Source organism: Periplaneta americana, chromosome 9 (genome assembly GCF_040183065.1).
Source record: "Periplaneta americana isolate PAMFEO1 chromosome 9, P.americana_PAMFEO1_priV1, whole genome shotgun sequence".
Lineage (NCBI taxonomy): Eukaryota > Metazoa > Arthropoda > Insecta > Blattodea > Blattidae > Periplaneta > Periplaneta americana.
Window position 1 is genome coordinate 92,128,407 of NC_091125.1, and position 23,188 is coordinate 92,151,594.

Genomic DNA, 23,188 nt, shown 5'->3' on the forward strand with positions numbered 1-23,188 from the left:
ATGGGACTATGGTGTTTTTTTCACTAACACCTAATTCAGTAGATGGCCGCTGCAGACTTCTAACACAGGAGTACAGGCTGTTGCAAAAGAAACATTACAGTGCTTCCATCCTCAAACGAGGTATAGAAATTCTTTTACATTCAGAAATTTAAAATAAATATTATAGCCTAGACACATGATCTGAAGACATTAATTCGTAAATTTAAGCACAGAAACTTGATCATAAACAAAAGCAAGAAAAGTCTTTTGCATTCAATATTTTACATTGTTAATAGACAAAAAAAGAGTTCAGACAAGTTTGGGGGGGACAGTGCCCCCCCCCCCCATAACTCCGCCTGTGAGGCGAACTGAAGGCTGCGATCAAGTTTGAACCGAAGCAGAAATGTCAAGTACTTGCACAAAGGTTCTGTGTATACTTAGAAACCTGAGAAGTTTTGGAAAGTAATAAAGGGTTGTTATATGACTGATCATCACAAAGAACAGAACTAACAGATAGTGTTTCACTGCTTAGTCGCTTTCGCTATGTGGATTTACTGAACAAAGTTGTAAAATGCGACGAAGAATTAATTTCCTGCAACAAACCAAAGCGACAACACTATTGATTGTCTCCAGAGGAAGCCGTACACATATGTTGTCTACAGAAGTTTTGTTGTTGTGTCCGATGCACTTCACTAAGACTCTCCTTTCACCAGCTTCTTCCGTAGGTAGAAACATTAAAGGCTGGTACACAATAAACCAGGAATAGAAACGACAACAAGAACGAGAAAGGAAATAATGTTAAAATAAATGTATTTAAATGTGAGCATTCACAATAATTGTGAATGCTCACATTTGAACACATTTATTTTAACAGTATTTCCGTTCTCGTTGTCGTTTCCGTTTCCGGTTTATTGTGAATCAGCCTTTAATCCGTAAATAAACTCAGATCAGATGAACCGAGTTAATGTAGCCCATTGTCAGAAATAGACTCAGTCAGTCTTGAAAATTTGTTTTTCTTCAACAATAAAATGAGAGACCATATTCCATGACCAACACTAGGAACTACAGAAAGTCGCGGATAAGAAGCTTTAGTCCGCCCTCCATACTGCCCAGATCTTTCACCAGTGCGTTACCACATTTTCGTATCTCTACAGAGCCACTTGGACAAGCGGCATGTCCGAAATAAAGATGTTGCATGGGGGGTACTGAGTTATCAGTTTATATCGAAAAAATGCATTACATTAAATGCAATTTACATGTCGATGAGATGTTGAGAAAACACAGTACTAGCGAAAGAGACTGTTTTTCAAATTATTAGACTAAATTAATTATATGTGCAACAAAGCTGTATTTATCGGCAGAAATAATAAACAAAATTGTAATTTGCACAGAAATAATGAACAGAAAATTGAGTCTGAAGGTTACTAATATTTTGTGAACATTCCCTTATTCTTTATTAACACGTTGCTTTTGTCTGGGATGCTGGGAACCAAAGTTTGACACTTTCTTTGAATATCAGCTCACTTAGCCAGTTATCAGACAGTGCTTCACTGAGTCCATGTTTTGTTGTAAGCCTCTTTTTGTTCATTTTCTTCTTCAGTATAGATCACAGATTTTCACTTTCGTTCATGTCCGGTCTTGTTGCAGGCCATGGAAGAACAGATTGTTGAATATCTTCTGCAGTATATATTTAACACACCAGTAGTACCAACACAACCAGACAAGATATACTTAACCACTGGAAAATATACAAGAAGATGTGAACAATCATATTTACAATAGAGACTCTGTGAATTATACTGATAGTTGATATGACGAATTATATTATATTTCCAAGAAAAACGTTTTAATCTAATAATTTGTTGCTTACTATATTAATTAAGTTTTCATGTTATTTCAACAAAGAAAAAATTAATCGTGAACTTTGTCTTCACTTTCCCCATCAGTTTCTGCTTCATCTACTTCTGTATGTTCTTTCTTTTTGCTTCGCACGCATCATCATCTCTCTGTACAGTAATCCTGTGTCCTCTGGAACTCATTTCACCATTGCACCATTATCGCGGTATCATGATATCATTGCCTCTCAATGGTTCAATTTGAAATAATGTATTTTTTCTTTTCTTTTTTTCAGAGTGTGTATTCCACTACCAGGCACAGACGATGAAGGCAGGCGGATAACTCTGATAAGATCAGGGATATATGACGCCTCCAAAGTGAAGGTGGAGAACGTTTTCAAGGTCAGCTTCATGGTCACGGACGTCCTGATGGAGGAGGACGACGCCATTGTTGTCAATGGCAACATCGCGATCATAGACCTGGCAGGCGTCACCCTGGGGCACGCTGCACAAATGACGCCCTCTGTGGTCAAGAAGCTCATGACTACATCACAGGTAACTACCAAAGCAATAGTAAAGAAAACTTTCACAATAAAATTACAAGAGGCGATCAACTCGCAACAAGAACAGAGCAAAGAGAGTAAACAGATTCTGTCACGAACACAGGACTAACAAGAGTAAGACTATTGCAAACTTCCGCCTACTTAAGGCTGATTCACAATAAACCGGGAACGGAAATGACAGCGAGAACGAGAACGGAAATATAGTGACTAGATGATATGTTCGCGAGATGAGACCATGAGTCTATCCTAAATTCGTCTTAGAATTAAGGCTGATTCACAATAAACCGGGAACGGAAACGACAGCGAGAACGAGAACGGAAATATTGTTAAAATAAATGTATTTAAATGTGAGCATTCACAGTTAACTATTGTGAACGTTCACATTTAAATACACTTATTTTAACATTATTTCCGTTCTCGTTCTCACTGTCGTTTCCGTTCCCGGTTTATTGTGAATCAGCCTTTACTTGATATGACGTCTAGCTAAGCACCTATTTCGAATAGGAATCTACTGGAGCCCTTACCAGGAGGAAGAAACGGACAAGCACCGCCTGAAGACGACAAAGGAATAACAAAAATACTGGGAGGCAAGAGATCAGCGCACAGTGTGCAATTTTCGCGATCTAGCTGGACAAAAATCAATTTTCGACTTTCTGATTTTGGCACAAATGAGTGCTAAACGACATTCCATACAAGTTGAGAGGATGCGAAGGCATTTCTTTCCCTTTCTACTTGCCCTGAGTTCGTCAGTGACAGACCTGTAGCTGTTACCTCTTATACCTGTACCCCCCCCCAAACTGTACACAAAAGAAAATAAAATATTAAATAAAGTAGGCCTACATTAGTGAATATAAAATACAGTGACACATGTTTGACGATTATATGTTTGAGTACGAGTTCATTTTAGTGTCGTTCTTACAATATTTTCAACTACAGTAATAATTAATTAAGTTAAGGAATGTTCGTTTGTATTATGAAGTCAGGGGGCAGTGACGCAGTGCAGATTGTCCCTTTGTGTGTTGTAGAGTAGCAACTAGCGGTGCAGAAAACATTTATCTTCTGCTGTCAGTAGCTTTTTAATGTGCCAGTTGATATAAACACCAATAAAATGAAATATAAACGCTTAGTATAGACTTTTGAAATAGAGACCGGTAAACACTTTCCATAATAAAATTTGTCACTATATTGAAAGTCAATTACTCGAACGTTTGTGAGCTGGACAGTAACATTTTCCCCTTCATTGATGGTAGAGAGTGTGAGGGGAAAGATCTATCATCCAAACTGAAATGGGGATTAAGTTGCGACTTTTTCTGTACAAAGAATGTTAGGGTGCATCTCTTTTACAACTGTGTCAGCTATTTGTTACTTGTAGGTTACTATAAACATTGTTTCGCTCCGACCTTCCGCTGGGAGTTCAGTCTTCGTGCAAAGCGTTCTTTGTAAGAACGTTTAAGTGGAGATTAATGTGTGATTAATTTGATTCACTGTAATGAAATCTGTTAATCCAAGTATAATATTTATGATAACATATATATTTTCATATTTCTTTTCATTTTACTGCATATCACAAAAGGTTTTTAATAACGAGTACAAATATACATTTAAAATAATTTTCAAGTTTTAAAGAAGCTTACAGTATAGTGACTTACACGGACTCGATAAGAAAATCTAACCATCATACTTGAGTACTTACTTACTGGCTTTTAAGGAACCCGAAGGTTCATTGCCGCCCTCACATAAGCCCGCCATTGGTCCTTATCCTGAGCAAGATTAATCCAGTCTCTACCATCATATCCCACCTCCTTCTAATCCATTTTAATATTATCTTCCCATCTACGTCTTGGTCTCCCCAAAGGTCATTTTTCCTCCGGCCTCCCAACAAACACTCTATATGCATTTCTGGATTCTCCCATACTTGCTACATGCCCTGCCCATCTCAAACTCTGGATTTAATGTTCCTAATTATGTCAGGTGAGGAGTACAATGCGTGCAGTTCTGTGTTGTGTAACTTTCGCCATTCTCCTGTAACTTCATCCCTCTTAGCCCCAAATATTTTTCTAAGCACCTTATTCTCAAACACCCTTAACCTATGTTCCTCTCTCAAAGTGAGAGTCCAAGTTTCACAACCATAAAGAAGAACCGGTAATATAACTATTTTATAAATTCTAACTTTAAGATTTTTTGACAGCAGACTGGATGATAAAAGTTTCTCAACCGAATAATATTTCCCATATTTATTCTGTGTTTAATTTCCTCCCCAGTATCATTTATATTTGTTACTGTTGCTCCCAGGTATTTGAATTTTTCCACCTCTTCAAAGGATAAATTTCCATTTTTTATATTTCCATTTCGTGCAATATTCCCGTCACGAGAGATAATCATATGCTTTGACTTTTCGGGATTTACTTGCTTGAAGTAAAATTCCCGTATTTTCCCTAATCGTTTGTGGATATTGTATGTTTTTTTTTTTTCTGTAACGATGCCTGTTTCCTCTTTTTGCGGAAACATGCGAAATGTCTGAAATTAATATTATTTTCTGTGCCGCGGTGGTCGAAGCTCAGCTATGAGTTCGGTCTTATTACCCATACTGTGCGCTATCTGTAATAATGTTTCTGTGGGTGTTATTCCTTGCTATATACGGCTTATTGCAATGGAATTTATTAATCCTGGTATATTTTTTAGAATAAAACACAAATTCGTATTCTTTCTAAACTTTACCTTGCATCACAAGAGTATTTTTTGGTATTTGCATGCTTGAATTTGAAAGTAATTTTCAAGCTTTAACGAGAAAGAAACTGACAGAGACTCAACAAGACAATTCAAGTACTATATTTAGTGTTATTGTTATGCCGATTCTGATGTTTGTTTTCTTACACAAACATGCACAATTAACTGAAACTAATCATTTTCAGTCGCTAGGTACAGCGGATCCGGCAACTGTTCGGCGTTTTGTTGAGGAGTAAGAAAGAGACGCGCAACGCTGAAGTGTTTCATCATGCGAAAACTGTGTATACGTTCAAAAATTCTCTGTATGAAATCGAATTCAAAATTAAATGTAGCATAGAAACTGTTTTATAGGATATCAGGCGCCATGGTGTAATATTTCTCAATTTTAGCTGAACAAAAATCTATTAGACAAAAGCTAATGTTGTTAATACATAATGAAGAGTCAATCACTATATTTCGTTTAACATCTGGCAACAACCTGTGGACCTAGCGGAAGTCTAAAGCTTATGACATGACGTATCCCGCTGCCAGTCGATTTAGTGTGTCTTAGAAGAAAGAGTGTAATTCGACTTAATAATTATTATAATGTGAAAAATACATGTTCTATACCATACTTGCACAAACAACGCTCAACGAGCGCGCGCGCCCTGTTTACCGCTCGCCGAAACGGAGAGAAAGATACATCAGAATGATATAGACTTACTATAGGTAGAGGAGAGAGGAAACGACCACTCAGTTATCTAGTGGAGTGCAGTGTGTAGGCTTATTCTCAGTAACTGCTTCACGTTGCTTACCTACTGCTACAGTACATTATGGAGGAATCTACGTAAAAGTCGGAACATAACATTATTTAACATTTAACGATTTACAGCTCGATCTTATTGATCTTCAATGTGACCTAAGGGCTAAACATCGTTTGAATAATAGTACTAGCCTGGTTGAGTTTTACAAGACAGTTTTACAGTTTTAGCAAAATATCCACGACTACACAGGCTGACTGTAAATTATTTTTTTATTATTTTAGTAGATTATTTTACGACCCTTAATCAACATCTTAGGTTATTTAGGGTCTGAATGAGATGAAGGTGATAATGCCGGTGAAATGAGTCCGGGGTCCAACACCGAGAGTTACCCAGCATTTGCTCATATTGGGTTGAGGGAAAACCCCGGAAAAACCTCAACCAGGTAACTTTCTCCGACCGGGAATCGAACCCGGACCACCTGGTTTCGCGACTAGACGCGGTGTGGACAGCTTTGAAAATGATTGCTATGTTTGGCTCAACATTTATATTTATGAGCAACTGTTTTCTATAATCAACTTTAATAAAGGCAGACATCGAACTTCTGTAACTGATGTTTCATTACGATCAGTAGGCTACTGTTCCTTTCAGCTGCCAACAGCATAAAACCCCGTTTTGATGTACTGATAAATAAAAATATAACAAAATGATACTGTACATTTAAGTAGGCATAGAATTTATATTATTTCTGTAAAATAAATATTTATTAATTAATAATAGTCCAAGATAGTTTTGCAAACACTGAACGGGAATTCATTTCATAAACACTCGTAATAGTACTTACTTTTGTGTATATTTTGTACGAGATCACCCCTTCTTCCAGTCCACCCTTATATAGAGCGCAGCTAATATCTGCATTCCGCTCGTGAGCTGTGAGCTGGCTCGGAGAGCGCAAACCTTGTGCAGGCCTGTTCTAGACTCTGGAGAAAAGTATATACTGTACCTTCTAGTGATATATTATATAGACATTAGATGTTAGATATAGTCTCATTCGTGGAAAAGTGAGGAACTTAGACTTTTAATTATTTTTTAGAATCTCGTTTTTCGGTTTCAATATGGCAGCTATTCAACGTCTGGCGAAATGTTCCGAAATAAGAGCGAATTATGGGAAAAGTGTCGTTTGCACTTTATGCTAACGACTTGGAGGACTGTAATGAAGGAATTTTTGAACAAATGAAAAAGATTCATATCAAAAAGTATTTCAAATTTAAAGAAAACTGGTTACAAAGGCACTCACAGTGGGTCAGAACACAAACGTAAACAGAGTTTCTACACATAAGTTCAATATATGCTACCAGTAATATTCCTGTACAACGTTTAGTAAAATCTATTAACTTATATAGAAGATAATTTATTATGTTTTCCTACTTCCTTTTGTATAAACGTAATCAGAGTTTCTACATAAAAACTAAATGCTACCTACAACTCCTGTATAAAGTTTCATAAAAATCCTTATATAGGAGAGATATTAATTTTCTTCAAAATCACTCCCTATAAAAGGACAATTCCTCTTACACGAAGATAATCAGAGATGGGACGCAAAAAATATATACTAACTTACCCATAATTCCTGTAAAAATGAAATTATTAATTTTGTTAAATCTATCTCTTTAAAAGGATAAGCTTAGTTCCTGTTACACTCACGTCATCAGAGTTTGGACACATATGCCATAATTTTAATTGTCTTGTAACTCCTTCATTCCTTGTCGGTTTGTGTTAAAATAATATGTTGCGATATGAGTTGCCATATTAATTCTTGCTGCTATAATTGCCATTTGTATCAATATATTAACAATATATTGCCATACTTTTAATGTAACAGTTATCTTCCCAAAATAATTTATGAAGATGATAATATTCTGTACAGTTTTTAAGTTGCAATGGTGACATCTATTCACAGGATGGATACGCCCTACGTCAGCGGGGTATCAACTACATACACACTCCGACGGGGTTCGAAACCATATTCAACCTGTTCAAGTCCTTCATGAAGGAGAAGCTGAAAAAACGGGTAAGTTTGAATTGCAGCATATTCAATCTATAAAAAATTGATATAAACAATAATGATAATAATAATAATAAAATAATATTATTATTATCATCATCATGGATTAGACTTTTCTGCCCGATCAGCAGCAATCGTATGCGGAGTTATCTGCGAGATGTCCAACGTCCCGCCTTCCTCTCGCTTTAATTAGGAAATCTTTCTTTAGTATTATTTTACTATCCATCCACATCAGATGCTCTATCACTTTCCTCTGAAATTCTTCTATTTTGTACTGTATACTATACACCTCAAACAATTTTTTTTTTTTTTTTAAATGCCTAAATCTGCTTCTGTAGGAAGAGCATTTCTGTATTTCGCTATTCTCTCTCGATTCGTCTATCAATGATTCGCACTCACACAATAGTGACGGGGCTGCCATTTTCTTGTAAAATTATAGTTTCATTTTTCTTACTCTACGGCCAAGAAAGAAATCAAAACTGGAAATAAAATGATAAAACGACAAGTGGAAAAGAAAATATTAGGTCACATTGCGTTTAATAGCAACTGCCGCATTCTTACTATCATTATAATATAATAATTATTAGTGATTATTGTATTACTCGACCGAGGCGAGTGGAGCTGCGGGCGTAATGTGAACTATCACGATGACGCTATACGAACGCAGGAGAAGTACAAGTGGCGCTCCGGGCTGCATGACTCCACAGTAATACTTATGTTAAGTGAATAGTTTTGAGCTTTTCACTGTAAAATGTGTGGAGTGTTGGTCTGTACAAATACTGCGATAGAGATTTTTACAGAAATATAATCTTCTCATTATGTTTTGCAAAGAAAGGATGTTGATGTCCTCTTTTTAAAGATATTATAATACATACATACATACATATATACATACATACATACATACATACATACATACATACATACATACATACATACATACATACATACATACATACATATACACCTCTGATTGAGGTTCTGGCTGATATGTACATCTATTATCAGGCAGTACATCTCACTTGACGATATGTGTCAAAGGAAGAACAATTGTTTGTATGCATCTGAAGTATGACTAGTGTAATATGTAACTAATCGGCGATGTATGCATTGGAGGAAGAAAGGAACTGGCCACCCTACTCCATTATCTCCCGGCCTAGTTCCTGTCTTCGGACAGTTGACTAAACAACATACATACAAGAAAAGGATGTACCTTTAAATAAATTATATATATATATATATATATATATATATATATATATATATTTTATTTATTTATATAAGCATCCTGAAATTTTCGAAGTCTCATAAGGCAAGGTAGAAAATAGAAGACAAAAAAGTATAAAACATGAAGGAAAAATTGCCAAAATTACCCAAATTTCATATAAAATGAAAACATTAACTCCTTAATGTTCTCAGATTCATTTATAAAAATTAATTTAGATTACGTATTAGACATTAAAATGTGTCTACAATGTATTTGATTTACTAAATTGATATTATTAGTTCTTAGTTTTTAGTTCTTTAAGGATTTTGTTTAATCCCTTCTTTAGATTTAATTTTAAGTTAATTTTTTAAATCTTGAGGTTGTGTTTAGGTAAAAGATAAGTTATCTATGTACCTGTCATTCAAATAAATAAATAAATTGATATTATGTCCAAACTACATTGTTTTGAAACAACTTAAGGTTCATTCAAGTTCAAAATTTATTTCAATTATACACATCTATTTATTTCCATGCGATTAGCGTGTAGCAGTTACTGAACAGTGTAGAGAAATTAATAGGATAATATAGGCCCAATTCATATTAAATCTTTCTCGATTCATCGCAGTTCTTTTGCTAACACGTGGTCTACTCTCTAACGAGATGCATGTTTTGTGAGTTCTTTGTTCCTCGACAATAAGCACAGAAATACTGTTGTGTCAGGTCGGCCAAGTGGTTTCGCAGTTGCATTGTACTTGACACTTATTAACTCACGGTTATAGTTCGCGTGTCTCGATACAGCAGCATATTATTTAGTAATTCTCTGTGTGGCAGATTGTCGTCTACTGCTCAACATATCTCTCCTTCAGTCTTTGCAGTACAATAATACAGTAGGATTATCAGCAGCACTAGTAGTGAAAGCAGCAGTAGTAAAAATAACAATAGTAGTAATAAAAGTAACGACAATAGCAACACAAGTAGCAATAGTAGTAGCAGTAGTAGTAAAAGTAACAATAATTATAGCAGTAAAAGTAACAATAGTAGTACTTGACAAATTACGAATTGCAGCAATAGTAGCAATATTAGTAGTAGTAGTAGTAGTAATAGTAGTAGTAGTAGTAGAAGTAACAATAGCAATAATTATAGCAATGAAAGTAGTAATATTTTTTACTTGGTTATTTAACGACGCTGTATCAACTACGAGGTTATTTAGCGTCGATGGGATTGGTGATAGCGAGATGATATTTGGCGAGATGAGGCCGAGGATTCGCCATAGATTACCTGACATAGTAATAATAGTAGTACTTCAAAAATTACCAATTGTAGCAATAGTAGTAGCAGTAGTAGTAGAAGTAACAATCGTAATAATTATAACAGTAAAAGTAGCAATAGTAACACATGCAAAGTTACCAATTGTAGCAATAGTAGTAGCAGTAGTAGTATAAGTAACAATCGTAATAATTATAGCAGTAAAAATAGCAATAGTAGTACTTACAAAATTACCAATTGTAGCAGTAGTAGTAAAAGTAACAATAGTAACAATTATAGCAATAAAAGTAGAAATAGTAGTTCTTGCAAAATTACCAATTGTAGTAATAGTAGTAGTAGCAATAGCAATAGTGGTAATGGTAGTATCGGTAGTAAAAGTAGCAATAGTAGCAGTGGTAGTAGCAGTAGTAGTCGTAGTAAGAATACCAATAGTAGCAGTAGCAGGAGTAAACATAGCTGTAGTAGTAGCAATAAAAGTATCAATAGTAGTAGTAGCAGCAACAAACGTGGAATAGTGGTAGTGATGGTGGTAGTAGGATGAGGTTTCATAGCGGACTGCGGCAGACCAGGGAGTGTAGTGGCAATAATAGATCTATAGCAGCAACAGTATGCGTATACATCCGATTGAGGTTTCTGGCTGATATATATATATATATATATATATATATATATATATATATATCAGCCAGAAACCTCACGGAAAATAGTCGCTCTCGTGTAGCGTGAATTCGTCTATTGTCGTTCGGGTTAGCGTGAAATTCACACGAGGAAATATAAAGCATCGAGGTCCTAAGATGCAATGAAGTCGTAGCAGCGACGTATCTGTATGTCACGAAACAACTTATACCCCAAGAAGCCTTTATGGCTTAGCGATAGAGCTCTTTCTTCTCGTTATAGAACCGGGCTTCGAATCTCTCTATGTAAAACGCACGCCTGTAAACGCAGCGCACACGATTATTCCCGAACTGTTCCGAGATGGAACTCTGTCTCTGAACAGCGACCAATTTCCGTGTCAAAGGATGTACATCTATTATCAGGCAGTTCATCTCGCTTCACGATGTGTGTCAGAGGAAGAAAGGTTGTATACATCTCCAATCTGATTAGTGAACTATGTTAGACGTGGACAAATTATTAGACTAAATTAATTATATGTGCAACGAAGGTGTATTTATCGGTAAAAATAATGAACAAAAATGTATTTTGCACAGATATAATGAACAGAAAATTGAGTCTTGAGGTTACTAATATTTTGTGAACATTCCCTTATTCTTTATTAACATGTTTATTTTGTCAGGGATGCTGGAAACCAAAGTTCTTTGAATATCAGCATTATTTAGCCAGATATCAGACAGTGTTTAAATGGGTCCACGTTTTGTTGTAAGTCTCTTTTTATTCACTTTCTTCTTCAGTATAGATCACAGATTTTCAATTTCGTTCATGTCTGGTCTTCTTGCAGGCCATGGGAGAATATATTCTGCAGTATACAATTAAAATATCAATAGTACCAACATAGCCAGAAAAAATATACTTAACCATTGGAAAAAATATACCAGAAAATGTAAACAATCATATTTACAACAATAGAGACTCTAGGAATTATACTGATAGTTGATGTGACGAATTATTTTATGTTCCCAAGAAAACGTTTTAGTCTAATAATTTGTCCATGTCTGTATTAGTAAGCGAGGTTTGTAATGGAGAAGGAAAGGAACTGGCCATCCTAACTCATTATCTCCGGTTTAGTTGTCTCATGAGTGATAACTTATTGGTGTATGAGGTTCCAACAGTCTTCAAACTACTGACTAACCATGAAAAACATAGCAGCAACAGTTTTATTAAAAGTGTCAGAAATAGAAAATGAGAGAAAGAAAATAGGAAGAAAACAATTGCAGAAACGCAAAAAAAAAACGAAAAAGAAGAAGGAAGAAGGAAGACAGAGGTTAAGAGAAAGAATGATAAGGAAAAGAATAAGTAAAGGGAAATTAAGCGAAAAAATATGAGTAATAAGAGGATGAGAAGAAAAGGAAGTGGAGAAGGAGGTAAAATTGGTAATATAGAGTTAATTAATGCCATAAACATTACAACGAGAAAACAGGCGCAGTTATTGAAATGGACTATACATCCACATATCCAATAATAATAATAAGAAAATGTTGATAATGATATTAAAGAGAAGGAGAGCAAGGAGAAATGTACGAAGACTAGTTTAGGAGCAAATTATGAACGAAGTATGATATATTAAATTTTGTCGAGGAAACTCTAAAGTGTTAGGCATATGTTACGGCGAAATTGAGTCTTTTTTTTTTGTCAGAGTTCATTGACTGGGCAGTGACTGTAAGAAATCGGAAGAAGCTGAAACTGTTTTTGTTGTCGGGCGGTGTCATATGTTACCGTTGAGGCATTCATTGACTCCATCCCTGCAGCTGTTGATTGAGCAGAGATGAAAGATAACATGGGAAAACACAGCTTGCGTTGTACTATGTTACACAGGATGTTCAAGTGGTTAACGATTTACAAATCGCACACGGGAAAGAAAATGTTAAAATTGATATCGGTGCATAAATCTAGCACTTTTATACACAAAAGTTTATCTGTCTGAGAAACAAGAAAAATCACATCACTTTTCAAATTTCCATAGGCCTGCAGAATTAATGTATCAATTGATTACATGGAAACACAACATGCGTCTTGCATCAAGTCAAAGCGTTTGCACAGCACGATAGAGGATATCAATAAATTCGTTTCGTATGACAGTACGAAGCATAGGACCAAAGATGTATTTGGTGGCTGGTTTTTTTAGGGCTGTATCCAGGATAGATTCATGAACTTAGGCATACATTGGCCCATTATGTGCTGTTTATATGCGATGATTGTTCTAAGTTGACAGGTGGCCCGATAGCATTCGTGAATCCGAGGACAATCCCTCCTCAATTCTGACAAGACACGGGTCCCAGCCTGATAAGCCCCAAGTTCCAGAGCATAATAATGTTATGTTTTATTTAACGACGCTCGCAACTGCAGAGGTTATATCAGCGTCGCCGGATGTGCCGGAATTTTGTCCCGCAGGAGTTCTTTTACAGGCCAGTAAATCTACTGACATGAGCCCGTCGCATGCCATCGACCTGGCCCGGGATCGAACCCGCAACCTTGGGCATACCAACTCACCAACCAGGTCGACATTTTCCAGAGCACCAAGGTTTTCCTGTATCAGCATCGAGAACCCGTACTACTTTCAAGACTTCGCAGCCTATTTCTAACTATTAAACGTGATAGATAAAATAAGATAGGAGAATGTTGATGGAATAAAAGATAAAGACGGTGTAGAGCCCAAGAAAAACTCTTCGCTGCGTCTGCATCAGAAATTCTATTATGAGCAAGTCGGGAATCGAGCCCAGGCCGCCTGGATGGAAGTGGATTTACTTATAGGGTACTGGAATTTTATGAAGAAATTTCACCCCGGAATGAAATGGGACAAGTCGTATTTCTTTGGGTTAAATTGTCTTGATAAAATTTCGGTGTAATAGTATTTAATTTAAGGGGTTAGGTACAGCTTACAGCAGTAAAATTTTTGGAAATATTCAATAGTTTTTTCCTCCATTATTGTATCTTGTACAATAATGAAAATTGGTATGTGTAAAACACTATCCTTCTGCTATAGGCTATGGAGAAAATATTTTTAAGATTAAAAAAAAATTATATATATATATTTTTTTTTTTTTTCAAAATTCATAATGAGCAGTTTACTGTGCAGTGATGAAGCTGTTCCCTCATAACTCATAAACTTGTTAACTTTTTCATGTTCTCTCTCTTTTATTTTATTGCTGAAACTCATGTTTACAATATCAAGCTCTCTCAACTACATTCCTCAGTAAATAATATATATATTTTTTTTATTTTGTGTTAGAAGAAAATAGTGATATTTGACCATTTTTTAAATGAATTTATTTTTATCAGATAGTTTATCAAAGGTAGAGAAGTGATATTGCATCATACTGTACATATGACATGCATAAATACACACAAAATATTTCATTACATAGCCTAATGTTGGATAGTCTTTTTAGTTATGTGGGAAACGCTTCATCACTACACAGTGAACTGAATTTTGAAAACAAAAATGTGAATCTTTTTTTTTAAATCGTAAAAATATTTTTTTCATGTAGCAGAAGGACAGTGTTTTACACATACTAATTTTCATTATTGTACAATATACAGTATTGGAGGAAAAATATGTTGAATATTTACAAAATTTTACTGCTGTAAGCTGTACCTAACCCCTTAAGGAATCCTTCTGCTGCAGAGATCATGAAGTGTCGAAGTACAAAGTGGGCGATAAATGACTGATAATTTTGCCTGGAGCTATCTTCCAGAGAAAGGTCTTTTCTGTGATTCGTGGTGCGACAGCCTCTGAAGTTCCAAGACAGACCAGCCGACTGCTGGCCTCACGTCAACATTGCCTTACCAGACGCGAACGATTATTATTCAACTAATACGGGGATAACGTGTGGACAGCGCGATGCTCCCACCAGCCGCTATAGCTGGTTTTCGAAAACCGGATTTCACTACCTATTGTAGCTCCCCAAATTCATTATGATGCTGAGTGGACACCAGTCCCATACATTGCCCGAAATTTTATGAGAAAATTCCTTCCCCATGAGGACTCGCAGGAACCAGCGAGTATTCCGTAATGAGAGTCTTAGACATGACTTTCCCTTTTTAGCAAAATAAAGTATAAACATCGTTCTTAAGGAAATGTTGTACGGGTTCTTCAGAGTACACAGTGCAAGCGCTTTGACATCCCTGCCTAGGCCACGATGCTATGCCGTGAGACACAGGTCTCTTTTGTAGTATAGTAACCAATACACCACCGAGGACAACACTTAAGCACGATTTTTTTTACGTCGCGTAAATCCACAACAAAACCTTTCTGTTTACTTCAATTTCAAGGAAGCAATGCTAAGGATTTTATCGTCCTCGGCCGGGGTTGAACCCGTAATTCTTGGATCTAACGGCCAACATTATAACTGCACTACCACTGATCGAGTACGAATCCAAGTTTTATTTAAGAATGTTATACAGTACATGTATCAAGTTTTATTAATAATCAATAATTTATAGAAAAATTGAATTTACTGGATCACTGGCTAAGCAGAAACTGCCTACTGAAGCATGCACTAGAAGGAATGGTGAACTGAAGAAAAGTTCGAGGCAGAAGAAGGTAAAAGATAGACTAATAGACAGCATTAAGATATATTAGATCGTATAGAGGAAGGCGGAAATTAGGAAAGATTGGAGAATTCTGTATCTGCAGTGAAGTACCTGCCCATGGGCAGAAAACAATGAATGAAAGAATAGCTTACAGAAAAATGTTGTGCTACATATACCTACAAACTATTATGTATTATGCACTTCTTTCCATATTGAAATTGAGCCTACAATTATAGAAGCCATACCTGTCCGTGAAACGAGCGGGTCCGGGTTCAAATCCTGGTTGGGACAAGTTATTTGGTTGTTTTTTTCCAGGGGGTTTTACTTCGACTCATTAAGAGCAAATTCCGGATAACTTTCGGCGCTGGACCCTGAACTAATTTCGCCGGCATTGTCACCTTCATTACATTCAGACGCTCAATAGCTTACTATTTGATAAAGCGTCGTAAAATAATCAATTCAAAAATGAAACTCAGTATGTTCTTCCCATCAGGTCAGAGGGTTTCTGTTCCGAATCTCTTCTTGTTTATGATATGGAAACTTTGACTTTTTACTGCCTGTATTTTTTTCTGAAATATTCTCCAAATTCAAGTCGAATGTCAGATAAACCCATGGCGAATCTTATCGAAAATACCTTCACCAATTTCTCCAACGCAATATAATTGCTCAGTTAAAGGCCATGTGTTTTCTCGTGAAACCAACCTGCGCGTAAGGGGAAGCAGAAATGGACTGACGAGCTTCCCCCTTCGCTACGCTTCCACTTGCAACTAGCTAGCTCGCATACCCCCACCAAAACGATTTTACTACAGGCTACGGCGGACGTATTCATTTGGTTTCACGAGATAACGAATGATCTGTAACACAGCGTTCTTAAGAAAACGATTGAAAAATTTAACTCAAGTCTGTATGATAACGTTTTATATTGAACTGTGATTTCTCAGAAGACGTTAATATTATTTCTGCAAATAAAAATTGTCTCTGGTTTATTCTGTAATAAACTAACACAGAGAACCTGAGACAGTAACGGAATCTATGGTGTTTAAACAACATTAAACCTCCATTCTGCAAACAAAACAATTCGCCTGTGTGTAGTTAGCAACATAATCCAGGTATAGTATTACTAATGCAGACTGAAAATTTGAGAAAACATTAACTACAATGAAAACATACACGGTTGCTGTATGTTCCTATCCTTGTAGGAAAACGCTCAATAGAACCTATTAGGAATAAATGATTGGCTGCAGACTAATATTACTCTTCATAGAGCTACCATAGTATTTTTATTATGACGTAACCATCATATGTTACTGCATGCAGTCATATTATATCGTAATTTAAGTAATAATTGTGAGTCATCTTTTATTAAAGTTATCTTACAGCAACTTAGCTAGTCTCCTAAATTGAGAAAACTCATCCCCGATCGAATACGATTTTCCCCCTCTTAAAAAAAAAAGTATTTTTAACTTACTAATTAAACTCATGTGGAAAGGGTGACAGTAGAAGGAAGAAGACTAAAGAAAGGGCATAAGATTTGCTGACGATATGGCGTTGTTAGCAGAAGAGGATATGATACTAAGGGATGTGCTACTGGAGCTAAATGGCTGTAAGCAGTATAGAATGAAGATAAATGCAAACAAGAGGAAGGCCATGGTCATAAGAAGAAAAATAAAGAAGGTAAATGTGCGAATTCTAAATGAGGCAATAGAGCAAGTGGACAACTTCAAATACTTGGGTTGTAAGTTTACTATAAGCAGCAACATGAGCTGCTGCCAGGAAATCAAAAGGAGGATAGCAATGGCAACAGAAGCTTTTAATAGAAAAAGGAGCATATTCTGCGGACCTCTGAAAAAGAACTAAGGAAGAGACTAGTGAAGTTCTCTGTGTGGAGTGTGGCATTCTATGATATATAAATATTGATATTACGACGAAGTGGAGAGAAGCGACTAGAAGCATTTGGAATGTGAATATGTAGAAGAATGGAGCGTGTGAAATGGACAGACAGAATAAGAAATGAAGTTGTATTGGAAAGAGTAGGTGAAGAATGAATGATGCTGAAACTGATCAGGAGGAGAAAAAGGAATTGGTTGGGTCACTGGCTGAGAAAAAACTGCCTACTGAAAGATGCACTGGAAAGAGTGGTGAACGGGAGAGAGTTCGGGGTAAAAGAAGATATGAGATGATAGACGACATTAAGATATATGGATAATATTCGGAGACTAAGAGGAAGGCAGAAAATAGGAAAGATTGGAGAATGCTGGGTTTGCAGTGAAAGACCTGCCCTTGGGCAGAAGACTATGTATATGTAGTCTATGTAATTAAACTCAACAAAATGAATATCGACAAGTGAAGGGCCCTACCAGTATACAAAAATAACCACCTTTCTTTCAATCTGGCGTGTTGGAACGTTTCATTTTGTAACACATTTTGTTGCTGTCTAACCAAAAATGCACTGTATGATGTACGTAATTTACGAATATGAGTAACGACTTTTTTAATTTCCTCCAGTAAATTAAAAAAGAATATTGAAAACATTTTTATATTTCGATGGCTTATTCGCTATTCGGCCCCCGACACACTCTACCCTATTGGTTCATTGTACGCGCGCAATTATATTTCCTACATTTTTACCTTTTTTTTTTTCTCACAGGCTTTTACGATGTCACGAAACGTTAGTTCACAAAAATGTGTGTTCCCAGAACGAGAAATGATTAAGCAAGAAACAAGTGAAATAAGAATTTTGTCTGAAGCCGTCTCATTCAGAGATTATTTTTTTTTTCATGAATTCACGTAAATCTACCACAAGGTAGGCATACTCCGTCTTTAATTTCTTTCCGAATAAATTTTGACTTTCCTTAAAATCCGTTATCATCGTCCGTGTATGAATCGGTGAGCAAAGGATCAAAAAGACAATAGGATAACCACTATCCTTTTCCTACACTTGGAGTAACGGAGAAGATATTTCTTGCAAAATAAATATAAACCATTTTAGTCTGTTACGGTAGAGTGGATTACATTACGTTCATGTCCCAAAACGAAGTCCCCTAAAAACACAACGACTGCTGTCAAGTAAAAACCTGACATTGAGAAGACAGGAGAATGGTGGGGGAAAGAGAGACGGAATTCATGAAAAAGGTTATACACGTCAACACAGCAGTGCAAGAAATGTAACAAGCTTCAAGTATGCAGAATTACACCAGTAAATCAGCAGTGAGTCATTTTGAGACATCTCTCTTTTTTAGGCACTGTGTTGAGTCTAGACGCAGTGGACGCATTCATAATGTGAATACATGCACGATTTCAGAACTTGTCTACGTGCTTGTGACGTGAAATAACAGAAACACCCCATACGAAAATGAACAATGAATTATACAACGTGTCCCGAAATTATTGCTTCGACTTCAATTTAGTTCATTTTGGAAAGAATGTAGCTATAGGAACGAACTGAGTCTTAATCAGTGGCGCACGCAGAATTTTGTCAATTATTATTAAAATTGTTTACAATTTACATTATGGAAATTTTAAATTTTATTATTATTATTATTATTATTATTATTATTATTATTATTATTATTATTATTATGTTGCGGTATATTTATTAATATTGTACTATGTTCTAACAGAATATAATCGTGACTATCCTTATAAAATCTTTGAAACGTAATTCTTTTTCACAGCCATTCAATTTTTAACAAATTTCAACTTCTCTTTAATTTTGTATAATGAGAGTGTTTGTGTCATTATTACACTTACACAATAATCATATTATATATATATATAATATATATATATATATTTGTAAGTTAAGAGGGGGCCATGAGTATCGAGTACCTTAACGGGCATATCCCTGAAAACGTTCGATTGGTCGTTGCAGTGCTTAAGATCAAAACTTGACGAGACGGTCTCCGTATTCACCTGACCTAACCCCTCCACCCCTTGACTTTATCCTATACAGGTACGTAAAGGACAATGTTTACATTCCTCCTTTCGCCAATGATCTGCAGGAGCTAAGGTTTGGCGTCGCATCACAGCAGCGGTGCAGGCGATAATGTAATATCGTCTGGATGCGTACCGTGTGGTCAGAGGTTTATATATCGAGAATTTGTAAATTATCAAACAAAACGTGGAGAAATTAACTCTTCTATTGGCACTCACTGCGTTGCTATAGCATTAATCATTTAGAGTTGCACTTCCCCGACTTTGGAATTTTCTCCCGCGCTTAGAAAGTTCTTATTAGATAAGAGCTAGACATGTTTATTATATTGTATGTAAACTAGTGTTCCATATTAATTTAGTATTTTCTTTTGTCTCTTAAGGATTCAGCTTAAGATTCTTATTTATAATGTTTAGTTAACGTTTTCTAAGTTACTTTTCTGTATTACTGAAAACTATGTTATATTATTACGAGGCTTAGGATCCGAGACAACTTAAGAATGAAGTGAAGTTACAGTGCAACGGAGTACAGATGGAGTGAGGTGGCGCATTGAGTTTTGTTTACCTGTGCGTTAGTGTACGATCCGGTTCGTGATCAGAGGTTCAGTATTCTTCCGTCTCTCCCTACGAGACGAACTCAGGCCATCACAGTGCATTTTCAATTCATAGTGAACAGTTTTTTTCGAACTAGTTGCAAGTATTTACATGGTTGTTCATTGTAACGTTAACGCCTTCAACGTCGCCGAGGACATGAAAACTTGTGAGAAATGTATCCTACTTCATTTCCCACCGTCACTAGATTGTACTATTAACAGTAGAATATAAAGCAGCACATTGACGTCGTTGTTTATATTCACAGTAGGCCTATGTTTGTCTACCATGTTGAAGGAACTCTATAGTCAAGTTGTGCTTACATTGGTTGCTAAAGTGTCCGGAACCCTAAGCCTGATTATTACTAACATCTGTGGCATGTATCATTAGCTAATTTCATTGAATGTAATAATTTATTATATTGTACGAATTACTTTGTACCTGATTGCTTTATGGTGAAGTGGAAGAGAAGATCTGGCGATCTTAATTTCATCTTAATAAATAATTCTAATTCTAATAGTTACAGAGATAAATAAAGTGAAATCAGAACAAACGTTTTGGGACACGGTTCAGTGTACCACGGTCCATTCTTTACAAAATATAAAGGTACAAAAAATGCAATAGTAAAGAAAATAGAAAGACAGATTAAGAAAGGAGTAAAGAAAGAGAAAGGAAGGAAGAAAGGAAGAACGAAAAAAACGTAGCAAGAAAGAGAAAAAAGGAAAGAAAAAAATATCAAGGACACAAAAAAATTAAGACGGGAGAAAAGAAAGAAAAAATAAGAAACTAAATAAATGAATAAATAGAAATTAAAGACAAATGGAAGAAAGATATAGAACGGATAAAGAAAATAGTTTTTTCTTGTTACTAAAATCAGAAAATAATATTAATTTAGCTACTTCGTTTCTGATATTTTTAGTGGCTTTACGAGTAAATGAGTTTTGAAGTACGTAGTTTTACATAATGCTACATTGTTTAGGACTGAAATGTTGTAAAGGTGTAACTCCTTCAAGAGACTGGATTAGAAAACGAAAACAATGGACAGAGTTTATGTATTTATTAAAATAATTTTCCTACAATTTCAAAAGTTGTCCACAAGATAGTAATGGGAATATTGAATATAACTTACGAGTTATGTATGCCAATATACAATAAGAAGAAATAAAATACAATACAATGTTAAAAGGTAAGCTACAAGTATTGTATTATTTCAGAATTTAAATGTTTCATGAGATTTATTTAATCTCCTGTCAATTTTTATTAAAATTACACTTAATTCTCGGATAATTAGACTCACAGATAGTGTACCGTATACGTATGAAGAAAATCCATCCAGCAATTTAGTAGAAACCCTTGTACTCGTAGAAACAGAGACAGACATGTGAAAATCACATTTTCAGTATTAATGTGAATTTCTACGAAAATTACGATATATGTTTTTTGCAGCGTCACAATATTTCTGTTATAGCCTAATCCGTATAATGAGAAGCTTAAAAGAAAGCAGAGGAGGAATCAAAACCGATAACAAGCAAGAATATATAAAAGTAAAAAGGAGCTAAGAGAAAGAGTGATAAGATACATGAAAGGGTAAAGGAAATGTACAATAAATAACAAGACAATTGGAAATAATAACAACAAATCCTTAATGTAAGCCGCTACTATGACAATAAAGCATCTTTTTTAAACCTTTTTATTCTCTGCCACAGCCCGCAGCTGTCTGGAGCAGCAGACTGCAGCGGGGATCCACAAAGCAAATTTCAATTAAACTGTGACCTGCCGCGTTTTTGCAATCCTTTATTAACCGACGCCCGCCTCAATAAAACCAATTCTTGAGTTCTTTTCTCTTCCGCTTTAGTTCAACTTCGAAGTTTGCCGAATTTTTTTAATATGGACGAAAACATTTCATGTGAAATCTTATACAGATATTTCAATTATTTTAAGGCAGCTTCTGGATAATAAATTAATTGAAAACTAAGCTTTTATTGCAAAAATTATTAATATAGTCTTATATGTTCATATGATTATAATAACATATAGGCCTATGTTTCTACGATAGTGTGTAAAGTTGAATTTTACCCATTATTATCAATGCATAAAGTAAGCCTTTAAAACATTAGTGCGTAAAAGTAAGTAATCACTGTTGAATCTTTCGTACACTACTTTTAATACTTGAATATAAATAATTGATTAAATGGCGATCTTACTCGTGTTAATTATGTAAGCATGTGCGGTTTACAGCTGTAGGCTCTGAGGCTGGTGTGAAGAAGCACCGAAACAGCTGTAAGCTGCACATGCTTACATAATTAACACGAGTAAGATTGTCATTTAATCAATTATTTATAAGTAATCACTTTACGCACTGCTATTCACTTATGCACTGCCAAAAAAATGTAACATTCAATGTATCTACAAACTTCATTTATTAGGAAATTAATGAATTACCTCGATCTTTCACGACGTAAATAATTACATGTAATAAATTTAACATTCATATTTATTTACAGTTTAGCTTGTATTACTCTGGAGTTATATCTGACAACATTTAGAATTCATTTTTTCTTAACTGGTGCGATTTAGGCGGCCATGAAATCGTGAACATGAATAAAACAGGCTGTCATGCCATCGAAACTTACTTCGTATTGGTTCGGAGTTTAGACGGCCGTAAAATAGTGATGTCATAACCTATACAACTTGAAATATTTATTTAATGTGAATCTTTGCTAGCATAGAAAAAGTATTGTATTATATATATTCATAAAGATAACTTTTTGATCCTCGTATGTTTGTGAAACTCGACTTCATCTTGTTTCGCAAATTTTACACTCGTGCCATAAAGATAACCTTTACGAATTTGTATCATAAATAACTCTTTTCATATAGTGGAAGGTGTTGTACCTAGGAATAGACTATATTTTTGTTCAGAATACTGTGATTCATTTGGCTAAGGTCTTAAATTGATTATGATTTCTTACTAACAATTTAGATTTATATTATATATAACCTATTATTCAGTTGATAAATTTCGCCCATATGTACAAATTGTAAATAGAATTACGGTTTCCAACGTTTCGAGAGAA

The 23,188-nt window shown here is 35.4% G+C and overlaps 1 protein-coding gene across 1 annotated transcript in view; it reads left to right on the forward strand.

Moving 5' to 3' along the window:
• The window catches only part of LOC138706238 (retinol-binding protein pinta-like), a 108,046-nt gene that overhangs the window by 20,753 nt on the left and 64,105 nt on the right, over nt 1-23,188 (forward strand). Inside the window, exons 4-5 of the mRNA XM_069835286.1 lie at nt 2,111-2,369; nt 7,805-7,915. Of these exons, the coding sequence (XP_069691387.1) occupies nt 2,111-2,369; nt 7,805-7,915 (370 nt within the window). The remainder of the gene's footprint in view (nt 1-2,110; nt 2,370-7,804; nt 7,916-23,188) is intronic.